General features: G+C 42.2%; 1 protein-coding gene across 1 annotated transcript in view; it reads right to left on the bottom strand.

Annotated features, from left to right (window-relative positions):
* Positions 1 to 3,479: 3,479 nt before the first annotated feature.
* The window catches only part of peli3 (pellino E3 ubiquitin protein ligase family member 3), a 59,480-nt gene continuing 45,730 nt past the window's right edge, over positions 3,480 to 17,229 (bottom strand). The window contains 7 exon segments of the mRNA XM_034164479.1: positions 3,480 to 3,831; positions 3,834 to 4,266; positions 4,539 to 4,727; positions 6,333 to 6,557; positions 9,174 to 9,275; positions 10,129 to 10,258; positions 12,582 to 12,782. Coding sequence (XP_034020370.1) covers positions 3,668 to 3,831; positions 3,834 to 4,266; positions 4,539 to 4,727; positions 6,333 to 6,557; positions 9,174 to 9,275; positions 10,129 to 10,258; positions 12,582 to 12,754 — 1,416 coding nt within the window. The 5' untranslated portion in view covers positions 12,755 to 12,782 and the 3' untranslated portion in view covers positions 3,480 to 3,667.

Below are 17,229 nucleotides of genomic sequence, written 5' to 3'. Positions count from 1 at the left end.
AATTTGACCAGCCTAGGCTTGTGTGTAATACATCACACTAAGTGAGGAACCTTGGGGTAATTTTTGATCCTATGTTGTCCTTTGACCTCCACATTAGAGATATTACGAGGACTGCTTTTTTCCACCTGCATGCGAAATATAGTGAAGATTCATCCCATCCTCTCTATGGCTGATGCTGAGACCCTGATTCATGCATTTGTTTCTTCTAGACTGGACAACTGCAATGTTCTGTTTTCTGGTTTACCGCAGTCCAGCATTAGGGCTCTCCAATTGGTTCAAAATGCTGCTGCTAGACTTTTGACACGAAGCAGAAAGTACAACCACATTACATTCATTTTGGCATCCCTTCACTGGCTTCCTGTCCCAGTGAGATCAGATTTTAAGGTTCTGCTACTAGACTATAAAATTGTTCACAGACTAGCACCTCCCTACCTAGCTGAGCAAATTAAACCCTACGTACCGGCCCGGGCTTTACGTTCTCAGGGTGCAGGACTACTTTGTGTCCCTAGGGTGAATAAAAAGTCTGCGGGTCACAGAGCTTTCTCTTATTGTGCCCCTGTTCTGTGGAATGATCTCCCTGCATCAATAAAACAGTCAGATTCTGTGGAGACTTTCAAGTCCAGACTTAAGACGCACTTATTTTCCATTTTGCATGGCTAGTATACTGGCATAGTATGTTACTATGGTTTTACCCTTTTAAATTCATTTTATTAGGAAATGGAGCGTGCCGCTGCCTCAACTTTATCTAAATTCTGGGTCTTTCAGTCAAGCTTAGGGCAAGTGGCCGGTGATCAACTTAGTATTTCTTCTGTTTTTCTTGTTGATAAATGCTGATAAATTATACTGTATTTGTCTTTCAAAAATAGAAAAGCAAGGAGAAGCAATTAATCCCTGTCTCAATCATCCACCGTTCAGCCTATCACGTTTTGTTTTATTGGTCATGTGACAATGAGACCAAATCAAAAGAAGAAGACATGATACATTCAGCCAATCATGTTTTGCTCCATTGGTCATGTCCATGAAATCAAATCGAAAGAAGAACATTGAATGATTGAGACAGGGATTGATTGATTGATTGATTCTCCCTACTTTTCTGTTTTGTGAGGTTAATTTTTTTTTTTTTTTTAGGGTTGAATTGTTTTGAGGTTGAAAATTTTTTGAGCTTGAATTTTTTAATTTAGGTTGATTTTTTTTTTTTTTTTAGGTTCAATAGTTTTTTTTTTTAGGTTGAAGTTTTTGGCACTGAATATTTTGTTGCTAAACAAATTCAACCTTAGAAATTCAATTTCAGACTCTGATTGCACAGATTTACTTCCATAAATATCTCTCCATCTTGCCTGTTTAAGACACTCTTAGTCTTCTTAAAAGTCCTCCTCCCTCTTCTTAACAGTTTTTCACCTTAGGAGCTCTCTTAAGGCCGAAGATGCTTTGTGAATAACTTTCATCTTACCAAGAGACAATTCTAAAATGAAATGTGCACTTTTTCCCCTACTTGGCCAGTTCCAATGTCTACTGTAGTGACGTGTCCGTCCACACTTCAAGTTTAAGCACAATAACTCAGCAACGCTTTGACCGACTTCCAATCTTGGATGTAGAGAAACCCAGAGAAAATTGAAAACTGGCATCGGGCATTTATTGTATGGTCGTTGGTCTTAGCTTTGATTTAAAATGGGTGTCAGGTGGCACCACATGATTACCAGATGGTGCCATCTACTGTAAAAATGGTTTCAGCAAAACTCAACAGTACTTTGTGTGTACATTGGTCAATGTCGAGATAAGCAACAGACCTTTTAGGCTTCCACTGTAATCACTGTAAGTATTGTAAGAGGGCCAACTTCCACAAGACACTTGAAAGAAATTAAATTTGGAACTCGGGAGCACCTCAAAGGCATTACCATCCCGCCTTTTTGTCATGGGTGACTATTATTTCTTGTATATTACTCTGTCCTTAACTGCAGGAGCTATCGTAGGTCAGGTGTGGTAGCACACACATTTCTACTAAGCCACAAAATCGCCTTGGGCCGACAATCGGTCCATCCCCACCTCTCAAAAATAACATCCATCTGCCACATCCAGGTGAAATGTGGGTGCTGCATTGGGCTTCTCTATCTGCTGGTGTGTTCATCCCTAAGTAACCAATATCTTCAATCAAGGAGTTCTAAGAGGCCAAGCACCAAATATGTAGTCATCCTCTTAGGTCTGGTTAGTGTCTAAGTCTTACAACTGTACCATAAGACTGGATGTACCAGGACCCTAAAACTTGGGCGGCAAGCATTCTTGACTAGCGACCTCCAGGGTGTATCTCAATCTAAAGTGCAGGGGACTCAGAGGCATGAACGTCTCTCCAAGTTTGATGACTGGATCTTAGTCACAAAGCCAAGACACTTGTAGAGGTGACACCTTTTTCTTTTGCCAGTTCTACCCATAGAATACCCTTTAAGTAAGTTTCTCTTGGTGTTGCACAGATGAACATTTGGATATTTTGAAGTGGGAAACAGATGGGGGTGTCATTTATTTTTTATTTCCTCATGTCTCCGGTAGGTGATGCACACTTCTGGTGATGACACGACTCCGTTCCTCTCTGCCGGTGACCTTCACTTATTTTTAGTGCAGTGTCTGCTCTGAGTCTGCAGACACGTCGTGGACTGCGTGCTAGTCGCACCTGCTGAGCTCTTACCGGGATGGAGATGGGGATGTGGGTGATGCTCAGACAATCACATTTAAATCAAATCTCTGCCTTTTCAAATACCATCTGAAGTCCTTCAAATTTCTGTGTTCCTCATTCGAACATCTGCTTTTAAAGCATTTTAATGTCTTAACATTAACAATTCGCAAGATCAATCTTGAGTATCGGTGCCTTGGCACTTGTAGACAGACAGGTATTGTACACTCACCTACGGTTGAATTCTCCTGATTTGACCCAGAAGAAGAAAGTCAAGGCCCTTGATGACTTGTGAACGCAGAACTTATTTCTAAAATATCTTGAATATGCAAGGATTTGGTGTCGAGTAATCATGTGCTGAAACCCTATTTTTATGTCTTCATCCAAATTTGTCCCAGAACAGTTAAGTTGAGGTCATCACTCTCTGAACTCAACTGAGAGAGTTGAGATGAATTTATACCCTAATTATCTTGGTTACAGCAATTTAGTTTCACGTAGCAGCACAGGAAAGGCCTATTTCTGTGCCTTGACCTGGACTTGACTCTACTTTTTTTTTTATTCTGGCCATAGTTTGCAGAACTATCTAAAGTCCTAGACTATGAAAGGGAAAATGTTAGACCGACAAAAAAACATGCACAGTATCGTCTTCAAACTCATTCCGGACAACTCACATTTGAGAACCTTGGCTAATGCTACTTGGTTTGTCCTATTCTGTCTGGACATGGATAACCTTTGTGTTTTAAGTGTATATCAGATGGAACTCCCAAGTACAGAGATGTACCAGTATGGATAGGGGACAAAAACACCAGCAAACATGTTCCTTCAACACAATTTATTTACATCTATCGCCTTAATAATCACTTGGCATCTCATGGTTTGTCATTTTCAGTTCTACATTTCAACAGTTTCTTGTCCTTGGTGCCACCAGTGCCTTAGTGTTCTTGCACCGACGTCCCCCAGTAGTTCCATCATCCCTTGGTTCCGGCTGGTCCCCGGGTGTGGGATTCAGTCGACGGGGCCCTGGAAGATGAGTTTGATATGGCCCTGCTCCCCTGTTAACCAGGTACCACAGAAGGGGCAGGCAGCATGGAAGGCATGGGTGCCGTGGGGTAACGGGATCTGGCTCCACCCCACAACTGTCTTTTCTGAGCATACGTGGCCGCAGGGACAAAAGCATGAGTGGGTGGCCCGGCATCCAGGTACAATCCTCCCTCACAGCCCAACCACAGCGGCACATAAGGCCCAACTCGCCGGCACATGGGGCACTCCCGCTCCCCGGTGCTGGCTGGCGCCGTACCCCCCAGGCCCGCAGGCCCTTTCTCCTTGCGGTACCCCCAGTTGTGGTATCCGTGAACGTGGCCGCAGTTGACGTAAACCCACGGCTGCTTCTTGTCGACGATCTCACGTTGAGCCAGGCTGGGGAAGGCCAGAGTGTTAAAGCCCACGGGACACTGAGGTCGGGCTGCATTCAACTCCTGGCGAAGCGACTCCAACTGTTTGAGGGTGGGGGTGTGGCGCAATCCGGCGGGAGTCCGCCACAACAAGGTGGCTCCACACAGGTCAATCAAAGAGCCGTCCTGGAGGGTGTTGGACTCGTTTTCCACCTTAAAGGAAAAGAGACGAGAAGCTCAAGTGGAGACAGACACTTCAGGGAATCTTCTGGTGTTCTTTTGTACCACCATAAGATGGTGCTGTGCTCACGTTATCATGCTGTAGGCGACATCTAAATATACATCATCAGCATTGCAATCAGGAAGGGTTTATTTAGAGTACAAACTCACTGTGCTGCAGTGCCGAAGACGTATTCTCAGTTTCATTTCGGTCATTTCCATTTTCCCCGTGTTAATGTCAGTACCCTCTGTGTCCGCTGACTTACCAGTTTCCCCCTCTGCTGGGCGGAGCGGGTCTCCCTCAGGGCAAACACGTTGCCGCAAACTGAGATTTCCCTCCAGACCCCCGGTGCCGGCTCGGACACAAACTCCCCTGCTGGGTGCATCACCAACACCCCATTGGTGGTCAGGCCGTCCATCAAGCCGTCCGACGTCCTCCACTTGGCGGCCCGCTCCTGAGGATGAGAGTGCAGGTGGTGTCAGCAGTAGTGGGCCAGAAAAACGGCCAGCGTTGCTTTTCTCGACGGCTATTTTTAGCTGAGTACAGAGTAACTACTGTACTGACTAATGCGCAGCGCTGCACCCACGCCTAAGAATAAACCCATTCCTGAGGGAACCAAAGAAACACAGATTAACACCGACTTCAAGTATGTGTAAATTTATTTTTAAAAAGCCTTAAAGGGCCAGTACACTGAATAATGCAGCATGAGATGTGTTGAAGGCAAATCCTGCTCTAGAGGAAGGAATACAACCGCTTTAAAATTAGCACAATGGAAAGTGGATCTTCGCGTTTTGTCTTTTAATTACATAATTATTCAAGCTCCCTACAGAGACGGTTTCAGATGCCAATAACAAGCCCTCAGTCATGTCCCACAGAAGCCTATAACTCCTTCAGGGTTATGATTGATGTTTTGGTGGCTTCCCTCACTTGTCTCCTTGTCTTGCACAGTTTGAGAATGTCTACTGCAGAAAGATTTACCATACTGCTTGTATTTCTGGCTTGGAAATGTTCATGTATCCGCCCTAGCCCTTAGGCCGAGTAGGTTTTATTTGTCCGATCCTAAAGAGTCCAAAAAGATATAATTTGGACTATCTAAAAGTGAAAGTTGTGGAGTTATGGAGGAAAATCAAAAGATCAATATTTGTTTGTACAGGGGTCAAAATTTAATATTGGCCTAGTTATCACATTACGGGTTAGCATATGTCATAAATCATAGAATCCAATGGATCCTGAATCGTCAACCTTTTTTGACCATTACTTTGGAGACCAAGCATTCAACACGGTCCAAACTATTCCAGTTATTAATAATAAATTGTGATTTAAATATACACAGTACAAAGAGGATTTTCATGCTTTGTGTACTTAATTACATAATTATTAAAGTTTCAGACCTCAAAAACAAGCTGATGGGTTCCCTGTAGCATCAAAGGAAACATGCTAATGGTTAGCCAGCTAACACCCGTACACATCCGGATATTACAGTCAGACAGGCTTACATCATATTTTATTATTATTTATCAAAGAACAATAGCTGACAATGACATTGGTAAATGTTGCATAGTACTGTAGTTCTCTGCTCAGCCACTTGAGGGCACTATAGTATCACTTACTATCAAAAACAGGAAGTGACATAGGATGGCTTATTTTGATATGGCTGACACCAAATGTCTTGATTGGAACTAAAGATCCTACACTTGCACCCTTTCCTTGTGTCTTCCGTGATCACTTACTATCTTTTTGAAGGTTTTTTGTTCACCTGTTTGTCAATTTGTTTGTTAGAGTTGTGCAAATTGTATTGATGTGATTTTTAATGAAAAGGGTGGGGAATGCACCAACGAAGAACAGATTACGTTTTAGTATGAATTTGCATTAAAGAGCATACCCTGCCTTTGATTATGTTTGCTGATCTTTAATCCTGATTTCTTTGATACCAAGTAAAGGATCACAGCAATCAGGCTGTAGAGTAGATTCAGTGATGAGAATCCAACATCAGGATCACAGGTCACATAACCTCCACCGGTCCCTGCAAGGAAACCCGGCACCACAGGAGAGTACTCACCCCGAGGAAGATGTTCTTGGAAGAGTCGAAGCCGGCGGCGTAGATACGAGCCGTGTAGGGAGCACTGCGCTCGCACATGATGCGGCAGGCGTAGCGGGAAATGGTGCTCTGAGCGGACTGGCCCCCACTGCCGTTTTCCCCTGCCATACCCCCACCTTGCCCGCTGCTGCCACCCACGGTGTCAGTCACTACGAAGTCAATCATGCTCTCTGTGGAGCGGCCGATCTAGGAGGAGCAGGCGAGTGGGAATCAAAAGATGAACTTCACACAGATTATCGGAACGTAAAAGTACACAGTACATCCTGGGAGAGGGGATTCAAGTTTGGTGACGTGGATTTACCTTGAAATTTGATTTTCTTGGTGTAAATGTTACTTGGATAGACAGTGGTGGGCACAGCTAACCAAAAAACGTTAGCTTCGATACCCGCTAATCCGCTAACTGAAAAGTTAACTTTTATAGCAGGATGGGTCAAAATGCATAGAACACCGATGGCAGTGTGAATAGCGCCCCCCCCCCAAATATCACATGGCCGTTGAGCTGAATCACACTTAAACAGATTTGTTAATCAGTTTTGTAAATGCCTTTTTTTTTCAAATGAAAAAATGCCCTATTTTACAAATAAACATTTATTTGTAAAAACCAACACACACGTCACAGTAACTTGTGTGATGAGTGGAGACTCATTTTCCCATAATGCCTTTTGGCATCTGTGTGTGTTAATGTTCAAACCTTCAGAATTAGTGCATTCTTTTATAATTAAAAGTTATGTGTTATATTTTCACTTTGTAAAAATGACAGAGTTGACATTAATCTAGATAAACTATCTGGATAAATTTGGTTTATAAATCAAAACCATAAGTCAAACCCTGCTTCCGCTGAAGTAGAGTTGAGCTCAGCTCCTCACAGTTGCCTGATTGTTACAAAATACGTAGCAGACAAGAACCACCATGTATGACTTTAGGGTTTACAAATGTTTTTGACCGTTACCAACAATGCCAGCTAAAAACATTAGCAGAACTAAATTTCGCAGAAGCTAATTGGTGACTGATGGTTTTTGAAGTCACTGAAAAGCTAATTAGCGGTTAGCAGATTAGCGCAACTATGCCCACTGTGGATAAGTATCTAGAGGGGGTTAGATTATGGACTAGTTTGGTCAAAGGAAACAAAGATCTCATCTGGTAACAGTTGTGATCTCCTCCTCTGATTGGTATCATTAGTGATTGGCGCTACGTGATCAGTTCTGAAAGCCTTTGCTGGAGTCACACGTCTCCAGGTCTACCTCACAGTGGAACCAGCTTGGGTCCTGGAAGGTAATGCCCCAAGGCAGAGAACTGGTCCATCCCCACCTCTAGAAGGGTTCCCTTGGCATTTCCCAGTTGTTTAGGTCTGCAAGCTGGATTGTAACCAAAGAAATGTAGGTGACACAGTCTCACAAGGCAAGTGATACTCTTCAGCTGAGTCTCTCGAAGTAACCATTTGACACAAAGTCATTCCAGTGGATCCTCCAAAGAGACCTGGTGTCAAAGACATCTGGTCATTGCCTTTTGGTTACTGGTTAACGTCTACATCTCACAACCATACAGTAGCACAGGAAGCACCTCCACCCTATCGACATCATCAAACATCTCTGTCTAGCAACATCATGACTTGACACAAACAACAAAATACTACCCCCCCCCCCCCCCCCCCCCCACCTGCCGCCCAAGAGAAGAACATCTGGAGCCACCCCTGCTAAATAGAAGAAACTCTTTTCTGCCTTCTTTGAGATGCAAATGTGAGAAATATGGAGGTAAATCTGTGCCATCAGAGTTTGAGTTAGATTTTTTTAAAGTTTGAAGGTTTAGCATCAAAACATTCACCCTCAAAAACGTCAACCTAAAAAAAAAAAAAAAAAAAAAAAAAATTGAACCTAAAAAAAATTTCAACCTCAGAAAGTAGAAAAGCAGGGAGAAGCAATCAATCCCTGTGATGGTACAAGAATGCGCTACTTTAAATTTTTCCATTGGCGGCTTTGAGCGGGGGTTGTTGGGGCTGTGGCTCCCCCCATGGATTTCAATAGCTCTGTTTCCACCCCCAAGATTTTGTGAACATTTACAGCAATAGTTCAATAACTGGCCTTCTCAGTCGTTGTGTCTCCACTGTGGTGACGATCCACCGGACACCCTGCATTAGCGATAGCTAGCAATCATCCAACTTCAGCAATTTATCACGTTGTCTTCTTTCGATTTGGTCTCTGTGTCACATGACCAATGGAGCAATACGTGATTGGCTGAATGTATCACGTCGTCTTCTTCTTTCGATTTGGTCTCGGTGTCACATGACCAATGGAGCAAAACATGATTGGCTGAATGTATCACGTCGTCGTCTTCTTTCGATTTGGTCTCGGTGTCACATGACCAATGGAGCAAAACGTGATTGGCTGAACGTTGGATGATTGAGACAGGGATTGATTGCTCCCTGCTTTTCTATTTTTTGAGGTTAAATTTTTTTAGGAGTTGAACACTTTTAGGTTGAATTTTTTTTTTGATTGAATTTTTGTTTGAGGTTGAATTTTTTTTTAGATTAAAGTTTTTGAGGCTGAATATTTTGATGCTGATTTTTTTTTTCTGTTGATAGTGAACTATTTTTTAACTAGTACCTCCGGGGGCGTGCACTCTCACAGTCCAGTGCACAGAATTACTGTAGGCTGTGGCTCACACTTGTAAAACAAACATGGATGCAGGTGGAGTTGATGACCTGCACTTTAACCAGCTGTAACTCTACAAGGACATCCTGGTCTTTCTGAGAATCCGTTTTCACCATGAGGTTACGTGCACAAGTGTGCATGTGCAGTCACTGACCTGGAACATATCCGTGTTGGTGTCGTGGGTGTACTCCACAATGACCGAGTGGCTCCTTGACAGTGTATAAGAGATGCTGTGCTGGCTTTTGTTGCTGAGTGCCTGCCAATGGAAAAGACACAATCCAGGTCACATGACCAGCAGAACGGAAGGCGTGACCACCTCCTGTGTAAAAACACAGCTCGAAATTCCTCTCATTTCATCCAACTGTTTATTTTTAAAACAGTAATGAAGTGGTACAAGAATGCACTACTTTGACTTTATTCATCAGTGGCTTTGAGCAGGGGTTGTTGGGGCTGTGGCTCCCCCCATGGATTTCGATAACTCTGTTTCCACCCCCAAGATTTTGTGAACATTTACAGCAACAGCTGTAAAGCAATAATTTTTGTGCCAGTTTACTGTTAAAGGTAATGACAGAAGACACTCTGATTGAATTAGTGCTGCGTTCCGTTTACTTCAGAAGTCACAATTGGGAATGATGTCACCTTGAGGTAAGTGCATTCCATTTTCCACACAGTACTGCAAAGTGGGAAAATAAGCCGAATACCTCCAAGATTTTGGAGCAGTTGGTCACCCCAGAGTCTAGTCTGCTTGAGGTTTCTTCCTCAAATCCCACCCTAGGGAGTTTTTCCTGACCACGCTTGTCTACGTGCTTGCTTAGGGGGTTGGTAAGGTTCGACCTTACCCTCGTGAATCGCCGTAGGATGGCTTAAGTTGTGATTTGGCGCTATATAAATAAAATAAACTGAAATATACTGAGAGTGCTACAATAACATCTGGTCCATATATCACGTGATCTTTAGTTACTATCGTTTCAGAGACTGGATTCAACCTTTATAGCAAACGGCAGCTATGATGACTCGCACTTTATCGTCTTTAGCGTTAATGCCTATAGGTTAGTACACCAGGTGACATCCAGGTTTTGTCATATTTTATCACGTGTTTGTCTTCTCACCTTTGACACCAGAGGGGTCGAGACATTGTGAATGACATCGGGTTTGACCCCGTTGGCTTTGGGTCTCTTATAGAGGGCCAGGCGGCTTCTTCTGCGACCTTTGTCCCCATTGGCCAGTGAGCCATTGTGTCTGTCAAGCGTAAGAACACAACAGTAGTTTGTATAAGTAACAAGAAAAGATTCTCTGAATGGTACAGAATCATAATCAAAGTCTATTTTTAACTTTGCCAAAGTTGAAGTGACCCTGGGATGCGCATTTTTCCTTGAGTGTCGACTGATGGTGACATTAGCTCATCTCGGTTTACACTAGATCTCAAAACTCGTATCCATCCCCTGCCATGAGCCCAACCGATAATATCGGCCGGTATGAGCTTTTTGCCAACACATCGGTATTATTGTTATTTGGCTGATAAGAAAAGTACAATTTTAGTGAATAAACGCTGAAGAAAAACACCATGGTTCTTAAAAATGGTGACATTCCATAGTCTGTCCAGCAGAGGGTGCCCAGACAGCATTTTTTTTTACAATGCTGTCAAGCACAACATGGACCACCATCACCCTTTGGTCGCATTAGCTACAACAGGCAGCGGCAAAGCAACCAGCCGCCATTCATTTTCAGTCAGAGTGGGCGTTTTACAACCACACTAAACCACACCATTGTTATCGAGCTAAATTTTTCATTCCAATACATTATCCTGATTGTCTTATTGCCCAGCCCAAATGGAAATTGGGAGCAGGGCCCAGTTTCATAAAGTGGTGTAATCTTTTAGTCTAGTAAACTTATTTAGTCAAGTAAGATTAGTTGCCCAACATTAGCTGTCTAATCTCCATTTCACATTGACTGCTAAACTCGTAGATTAGTCATCTAATGTTAGTTGACGATTTTCATGGGCATAAGTGGCCTCACCAGTGCCGTTGCCAAGAAGCAACTCCAATGTGTGAGAGTTTTGTTTACTTCCGGGTTGGTCGTCTGCTACAAACATGACAGAGTCCGCCGCACCAGAGGAGAAGAGCTCCCAGCCTTGGCATCCGTAAGCCTCTCTAATGGATTATTCCAGTCCCGGAACACCCGCTCCCTTCCTTCCTGATCCGTCAATTGGTGGTACATGATAGCCATCCATTTTCGAGGTAAGACACTGAAGTTTTGTCGACGAAAATAAGATTAGCCTCCTCCATACCACGCTAAAAACTTCAGACGGCTAATGCAAAATTTTAGCTGACTAAGCGCTTGTGTAACAACTAACATCAAAAGATTAGTCAACTAAGTGAGTTTAGTTGACTAAACCAGACCACTTTGGGAAACGGTTAAACTTGTAGATTAGCCTTGTAGATTACCTTAGTTGATGGTTTTCACAGGCATAACGGCTTCGCGTGTGCCGTTACCAAGAGACAACTCCAGTGCGTGACAGTTTTGTTTACTTCCAGGTTGGTCGTTATCATGAACTATGTAGCCTTTGTTTCGTTAACTGGCTTTATTAACATTTACGGACCCATATGAACAGCAGAATGACGTGCTTAGCTTTTAGCTTAGTTTCACTCTTCAGTTTCTTCTTCTACACTTCTGTCAAGCCTTTTTGTGCACGCAACATTGCTCAGCGTAATAGCGACACCCGGTGTTTCATGTGAGAACTGTCACAAACACATCATGACAGTCGTCGTCTGCTACAACCGTGACCAAAAGCGGAGGAAGTTCTCCTTTTGGAGGAATACGAGCGACGTAGGGGTGCTCTTAAGTGTTCCGTCAAGTGGTGGTACATGATAGCCGCCATTTTTGAGGTAAAAACACTATTTTGTTGACTAAAATAAGATTAGTCCCCTCTGTGCCAGGCTAAAAACTTTAGTCAGGTAGCACGAAACTTTAGCTGACTAAGCGCTTTGTGCTAACATCAAAACATTAATCAACTAAGTGAGTGTATTCGACTAAACAAGATTAGACTGCTTTATGAAACCGGACCCTGGTGGCTAAGCCCCGCCCTTCCTCCAAATTTCATGAAAATTGCTTCCACTGTCAGTATGAGGACTATAAGAAATCCAGTTCCTCGTTTTAAGCTAATGATGGCTTTGTATCGGGTTCTTTACAGGCTGGGCGTGTTTTTGGTCTGTAACATACAACCTTCGCTGTCACGCTGCATTGGCTGCAATCGCTGTGATTGACTGGACGGCGTTAAACGTTCCCTCTCTCCATCTAATCACACTGACAGGAAGCCAAGTCATTTTCATTATCCGTCAGCTCGCGAATCAATATACGTGTGCCCGAAATAGAACGAAGGTCTAAGAATGAAAAAGCCTCCTGTTCTCTCCTGTTAAGCTCGAGGTACAGCCAGGTCCATAAGTATTTGGACATCAACGATGTATATTTATTTACGGACTTGTGTGTTTCGTCGTTTGCCTTTTGTGCGCCACCGCAACAGAGCTGCAATTAAATAATCAAGACGCGCTCCTGTAACCCTCACCCGAGGACGATGAGCTCGCCGTACTTGATGGGCTCCTTGTCCTCAGGGAAGACGCCGTCGTGGGGTTGGGAGCTGGAGCCCAGAGGAGGCGAGGGCTGGCTCTTGTTGCAGGACGGGCGCAGCTCCAGAGATGGGGGGGGACACAGCGCCTCCGAGCTACCCTCCAAAACCATGCCCACCGGCCACAATGGGGGCTCACTGCTGCCAAGAGAGGACGGGAGTTGACAGAGAGAAGAATCAGGTCAACAGAATGACAGATGACAAGTAGAATAAGGGTTACTTAGCAACGCATGATGAGGAGGTATCGGTTTCCTCTCCTAACAGTACTGTACATAAGCATGGGATCATATGCCTCAGAGACATGGTGGGCAAAGATAATCAATAACCTGTCAATATCTTGTGATTGGAAAGCACCAGATACATCAAATTATAACCAGTTTATCTTCATATTAATATTTACTATCATACAAAAGGAAACATTCCTTTGTGTATTTGTTTGTGAGTTTTTGGGGTAGAAAATCTTGCCAAAATTCTAGGTTCCAGTTCGAAGTTGGCTGTTTTTCTTGAGATGTTTTGCACCATGAATGTGACAATCATTACAAAGTATCTTATTAGCAATGTTTCAGTGCCATTTTGGACACATGGTGGATATTTGTGGTAGGATTTGTCACATAACTTGCAGTTGTTAAATGAGAGTAGATGTACAATGTTTTAACAGGACAAGAGTTAGTAAAAGACTGAGGACTGATTATCCAAATTACAGAGCTTTGATCCTATTTGCTCAACTTTGATCATGACCACCGAGTATAATCCTTTGTTCAGATAACTGACTACTGTTTGAGACCTTTGACCTTGACCACTGACCCTGATCAATGAATTTTAGTTCTGATAATTTTGAACCTTGATCTTTGATTATTGCTGCTCACCTTTTATCCCACACTCAATCTTTGATCCTAATCTGGATCACTTTGAATGCTGCCAGGCAAGTTATGATTTTGTCCTCTCTTGCTTTGATCTCCAAATGGATTTCAGTGAAATTTGGTAATAATTTGGGCCTAGGATCTAAGAAGAGATTACCTCTTCTTTGACCTCAATTTTAAAATAGATCTTGCCTTTGATCTGTATCCACATTTTGACAATGGTATTGACAGGATCAAAAGCTAGGCTCTGCTCCTCATTGCTTTGATCCTGATAAGGCCAAAATCACAATCTGGATCAAAGACAAAAACATTTTTGCCTTTGATTACAGGATCAAAGTTAGGATCCAGATCAAATTAATGAGGATCAAAGCTCAAAGATTTGATTCAGATCCACACTCATGTCTGATTCCATTGATAGTCTCAAGATCAAAGCCAAAATCACTAACTATACTGACTATATGATCAAAGACAGAATCAACAAGAAACGTCATAGGCAAGATTCACCCTCTCGATCAATACTAAAATTTAAGCAACTCTTTCTTCACTCAAGGCCCACACCAAACAAAACAAATTTCATTGAAATCCATTTATGTATTTTTGAGATTTCCTGCAAACAAACTACCAGACAGACAAACAGTGTCGAAAACACAATAATATGCCAAAACGTTGGCTAAGACATTTTATATATATATATATATATATATATATTTATTTATTTATTTTAGACCATGATTCCTTCAATATTCAAGCCTTTTAAGAGTTATTGAAAAATAAATCACAAACCAATTGGCTAATCCCATTAAATAATGAGACAAACAAAATACAGAAATTGTGTACACTGGGGTTGCCGGCGTATAAATTACAGTGAAATACAAAGTCAAAGGACCTCGCAAACAAAATATAACGCAATGCTAAAATACCCTCGACCATATGAGCATTGTGTTCTTTACAATTTGCAGTTGTTTAATTAATTATTAAGATCCTAATGTCTTACCTACAAAATCAAACCATCATTTGTTCATGTTGTGCAAATCAAGGAATATTTGCAGATCACCCTCTGTGCATTTGCACGCATTAATAATGAGACAAATTTAACTCCATAGAAACTTAGCTTTGAGTTAGCGTGCAAGCTAACACCCCTAAAATGTATTGTAAATGACTCCAGAGGTGTTATCAGGCTACAAAAATGGCATTTTTGTTTAAGTGTTTATTTCTCGCTAGCTTTTACATAATATACCAGAAACAAAGCTGGTAGCGAGTAGCTACACCAGGAAGTGACGTCACCATGCTAACCTCGGTGAAATGTCTTGTAATACGTTCAGAGGTGTTATTAGCTTCCAAAAAATGGCATTTTAGTTTAATAAGTGTTTATTTATTCGCTAGCTTTTACATAATATACCAGAAACGAAGCTGGTAGCAAGTAGCTAGACCAGGAAGTGACGCCACCATGCTAACCTTGGTGAAATGTCTTGTAATAAGTTCAGAGGTGTTATTAGCTTCCAAAAATGGCATTTTTATTTAATAAGTGTTATTTTTCGCTAGCTTTTACATAATATATCAGAAACAAAGCTGTTAGCAAGTAGCTACAGCAGGAAGTGACGCCACCATGCTAACCTTGGTGAAATGTCTTGTAATAAGTTCAGAGGTGTTATTAGCTTCCAAAAATGGCATTTTTATTTAATAAGTGTTATTTTTCGCTAGCTTTTACATAATATATCAGAAACAAAGCTGTTAGCAAGTAGCTACAGCAGGAAGTGACTTCACCATGCTAACCTTGGTGAAATGTCTTGTAAATAAGTTCAGAGGTGTTATTAGCTTCCAAAAACTGTATTTTTAGTTTAATAAGCGTTTATTTCTCGCTAGCTTTTACATAAGCCATTATTGTATGGCTTTTGCCTTGCAATATAAAGCGCCTTGGGGCAACTGTTGTTGTGATTTGGCGCTATATAAATAAAATTGATTTGATTTGATAATATTAATAAAAATAAAGGCAGAAGGTGGCAACAATGCAACAATAAGGATGCCGGCTGCCGTTAAAAGCCAGAGAAGCTATTGGTCAGAGCTGTTAGCAAGTAGCTACACCAGGAAGTGACATCACCATGCTAACCTCTGTGAAATGTCTTGTAAATAAGTTCAGAGGTGTTATTAGCTTCCAAAAACAGTGTTTACAGTTTTAGAAGTGTTGATTTCTCGCTAACTCTTACATAATATATGAGAAACATGTATTTAAACACACAAAACAAAGCGGTTTTGAAGAGACTAGTGACTGATGTCATGGTGCAGCTCTACTCTGACTGACTGTCACCTGTGTCACTAAAAAACAAAATGGATCAGATTGAAACAGAAGGTGACTTTTTAACCTCTTAAAATACATCAAAGTTAGCCATCTTTGAACTTGTTCCCTGTGAATTTCAAGAGTCTGGCAGTAAGAGGACTGGACTTATGCCAAGCACAGACAGATGGACGGACAGCCTTTGCAATACCTGATGGCCATATTTGATGGCGTTGGGTAAAAACACACAAAAAATGTGACTTATACTCTAGAAAATATAGTATTTAATATTACAGTTTGTGGCCTAAAATGTCTCCTGTTATTCAAACGCTGCATTATTTACAGTTAGACGTCTTTTGGACACGTTCGGTCATATCGCTCTTTAATTTTAATGGCTCTGAAGTGCTTTGCGGTTGCTGACTGAGGCCATTTAGACAAAAGCTGGACCGTATTAATGAGATGCGATCAGCACAAAAATGGAGCCTGCTTTTCCTGATACATTTTACGAAGCACTGTGCCACTTGTTATCCATGTTGATTGCTGAAGTCCTGCACGGGTGCCGCTCCCAGTTAACAACCAGATCACCATCAACTGACAAAGTGTCTTTTTTTTTAACTGCAACCACCAAACAGAGGTCGTAGCAGGTTAATTATAGGTGCATTTTAGTTCTACGTGAGTTTTATTACTGCAGAGCAACAGTTGCACACTTGTCAAATTAAACGTAGGGCTTGGCTTTAAAAATGCAACAGTCCCAAAATACAATTTATTGATACAAAATGCTCATTAGCAAGGTTTTAATTAAGTTGTGTTGCAGAAATATCGTACGGCGCAGTGCAGTCGGTGGGTAATGTGACCAGGGGTTGCCGGAAAGGGGAGAATAAGGTTTCTAGGGACCCATGATTGAAAGGGGCCCAGAGAGGCCGTTAATTAAAATACTGACAAAATAATATGGAGGGTGGCTCAAAATTCCTGGCGGTGCCCCTGATTGTGACAGTCTGTGGTTCTGATGGTTTCTAAACCAGAGCTTAATGCTCAAACCCATTTTTAATCAACAGTGGGCGAGTCAACCTACACAGTGGAATGTGAGGACTGAAAAAAAAAACATTAAAAAAGGCCTACGAGCTTTGGTTTCCCTTTGTGCAGATTAGATAATCAACCTGAGACAAACTAGTTGTTGTGTGGGCCGCTGAAGAGGAGGTACTGCTGGCCCACCACCAGAAGGCGCCCTGCCTGAAGTGCGGGCTTCAGGCACGAGAGGGCGCTGCCGCCTCAGGAACAAGCTGTGGTGACAGCTGTCACCCATCATCCGTGACAGCTGTCACTAATCATCACATCTGGTATAAAAGCAGGAAGACACCTCCACCAAACTGCCGAGATATCATCTTCATCTGGAGGTAATACTCTCAGCCTTTTTGTGAGATTTATAAATCTGTTATTGTGAGTGTTTGCAGGAGAA

Source organism: Thalassophryne amazonica, chromosome 23, assembly GCF_902500255.1.
Source record: "Thalassophryne amazonica chromosome 23, fThaAma1.1, whole genome shotgun sequence".
Taxonomy (NCBI): domain Eukaryota; kingdom Metazoa; phylum Chordata; class Actinopteri; order Batrachoidiformes; family Batrachoididae; genus Thalassophryne; species Thalassophryne amazonica.
The sequence above is the reverse complement of the archived record's forward strand: the minus strand, read 5'-3'. Positions and strand labels throughout refer to the sequence as shown.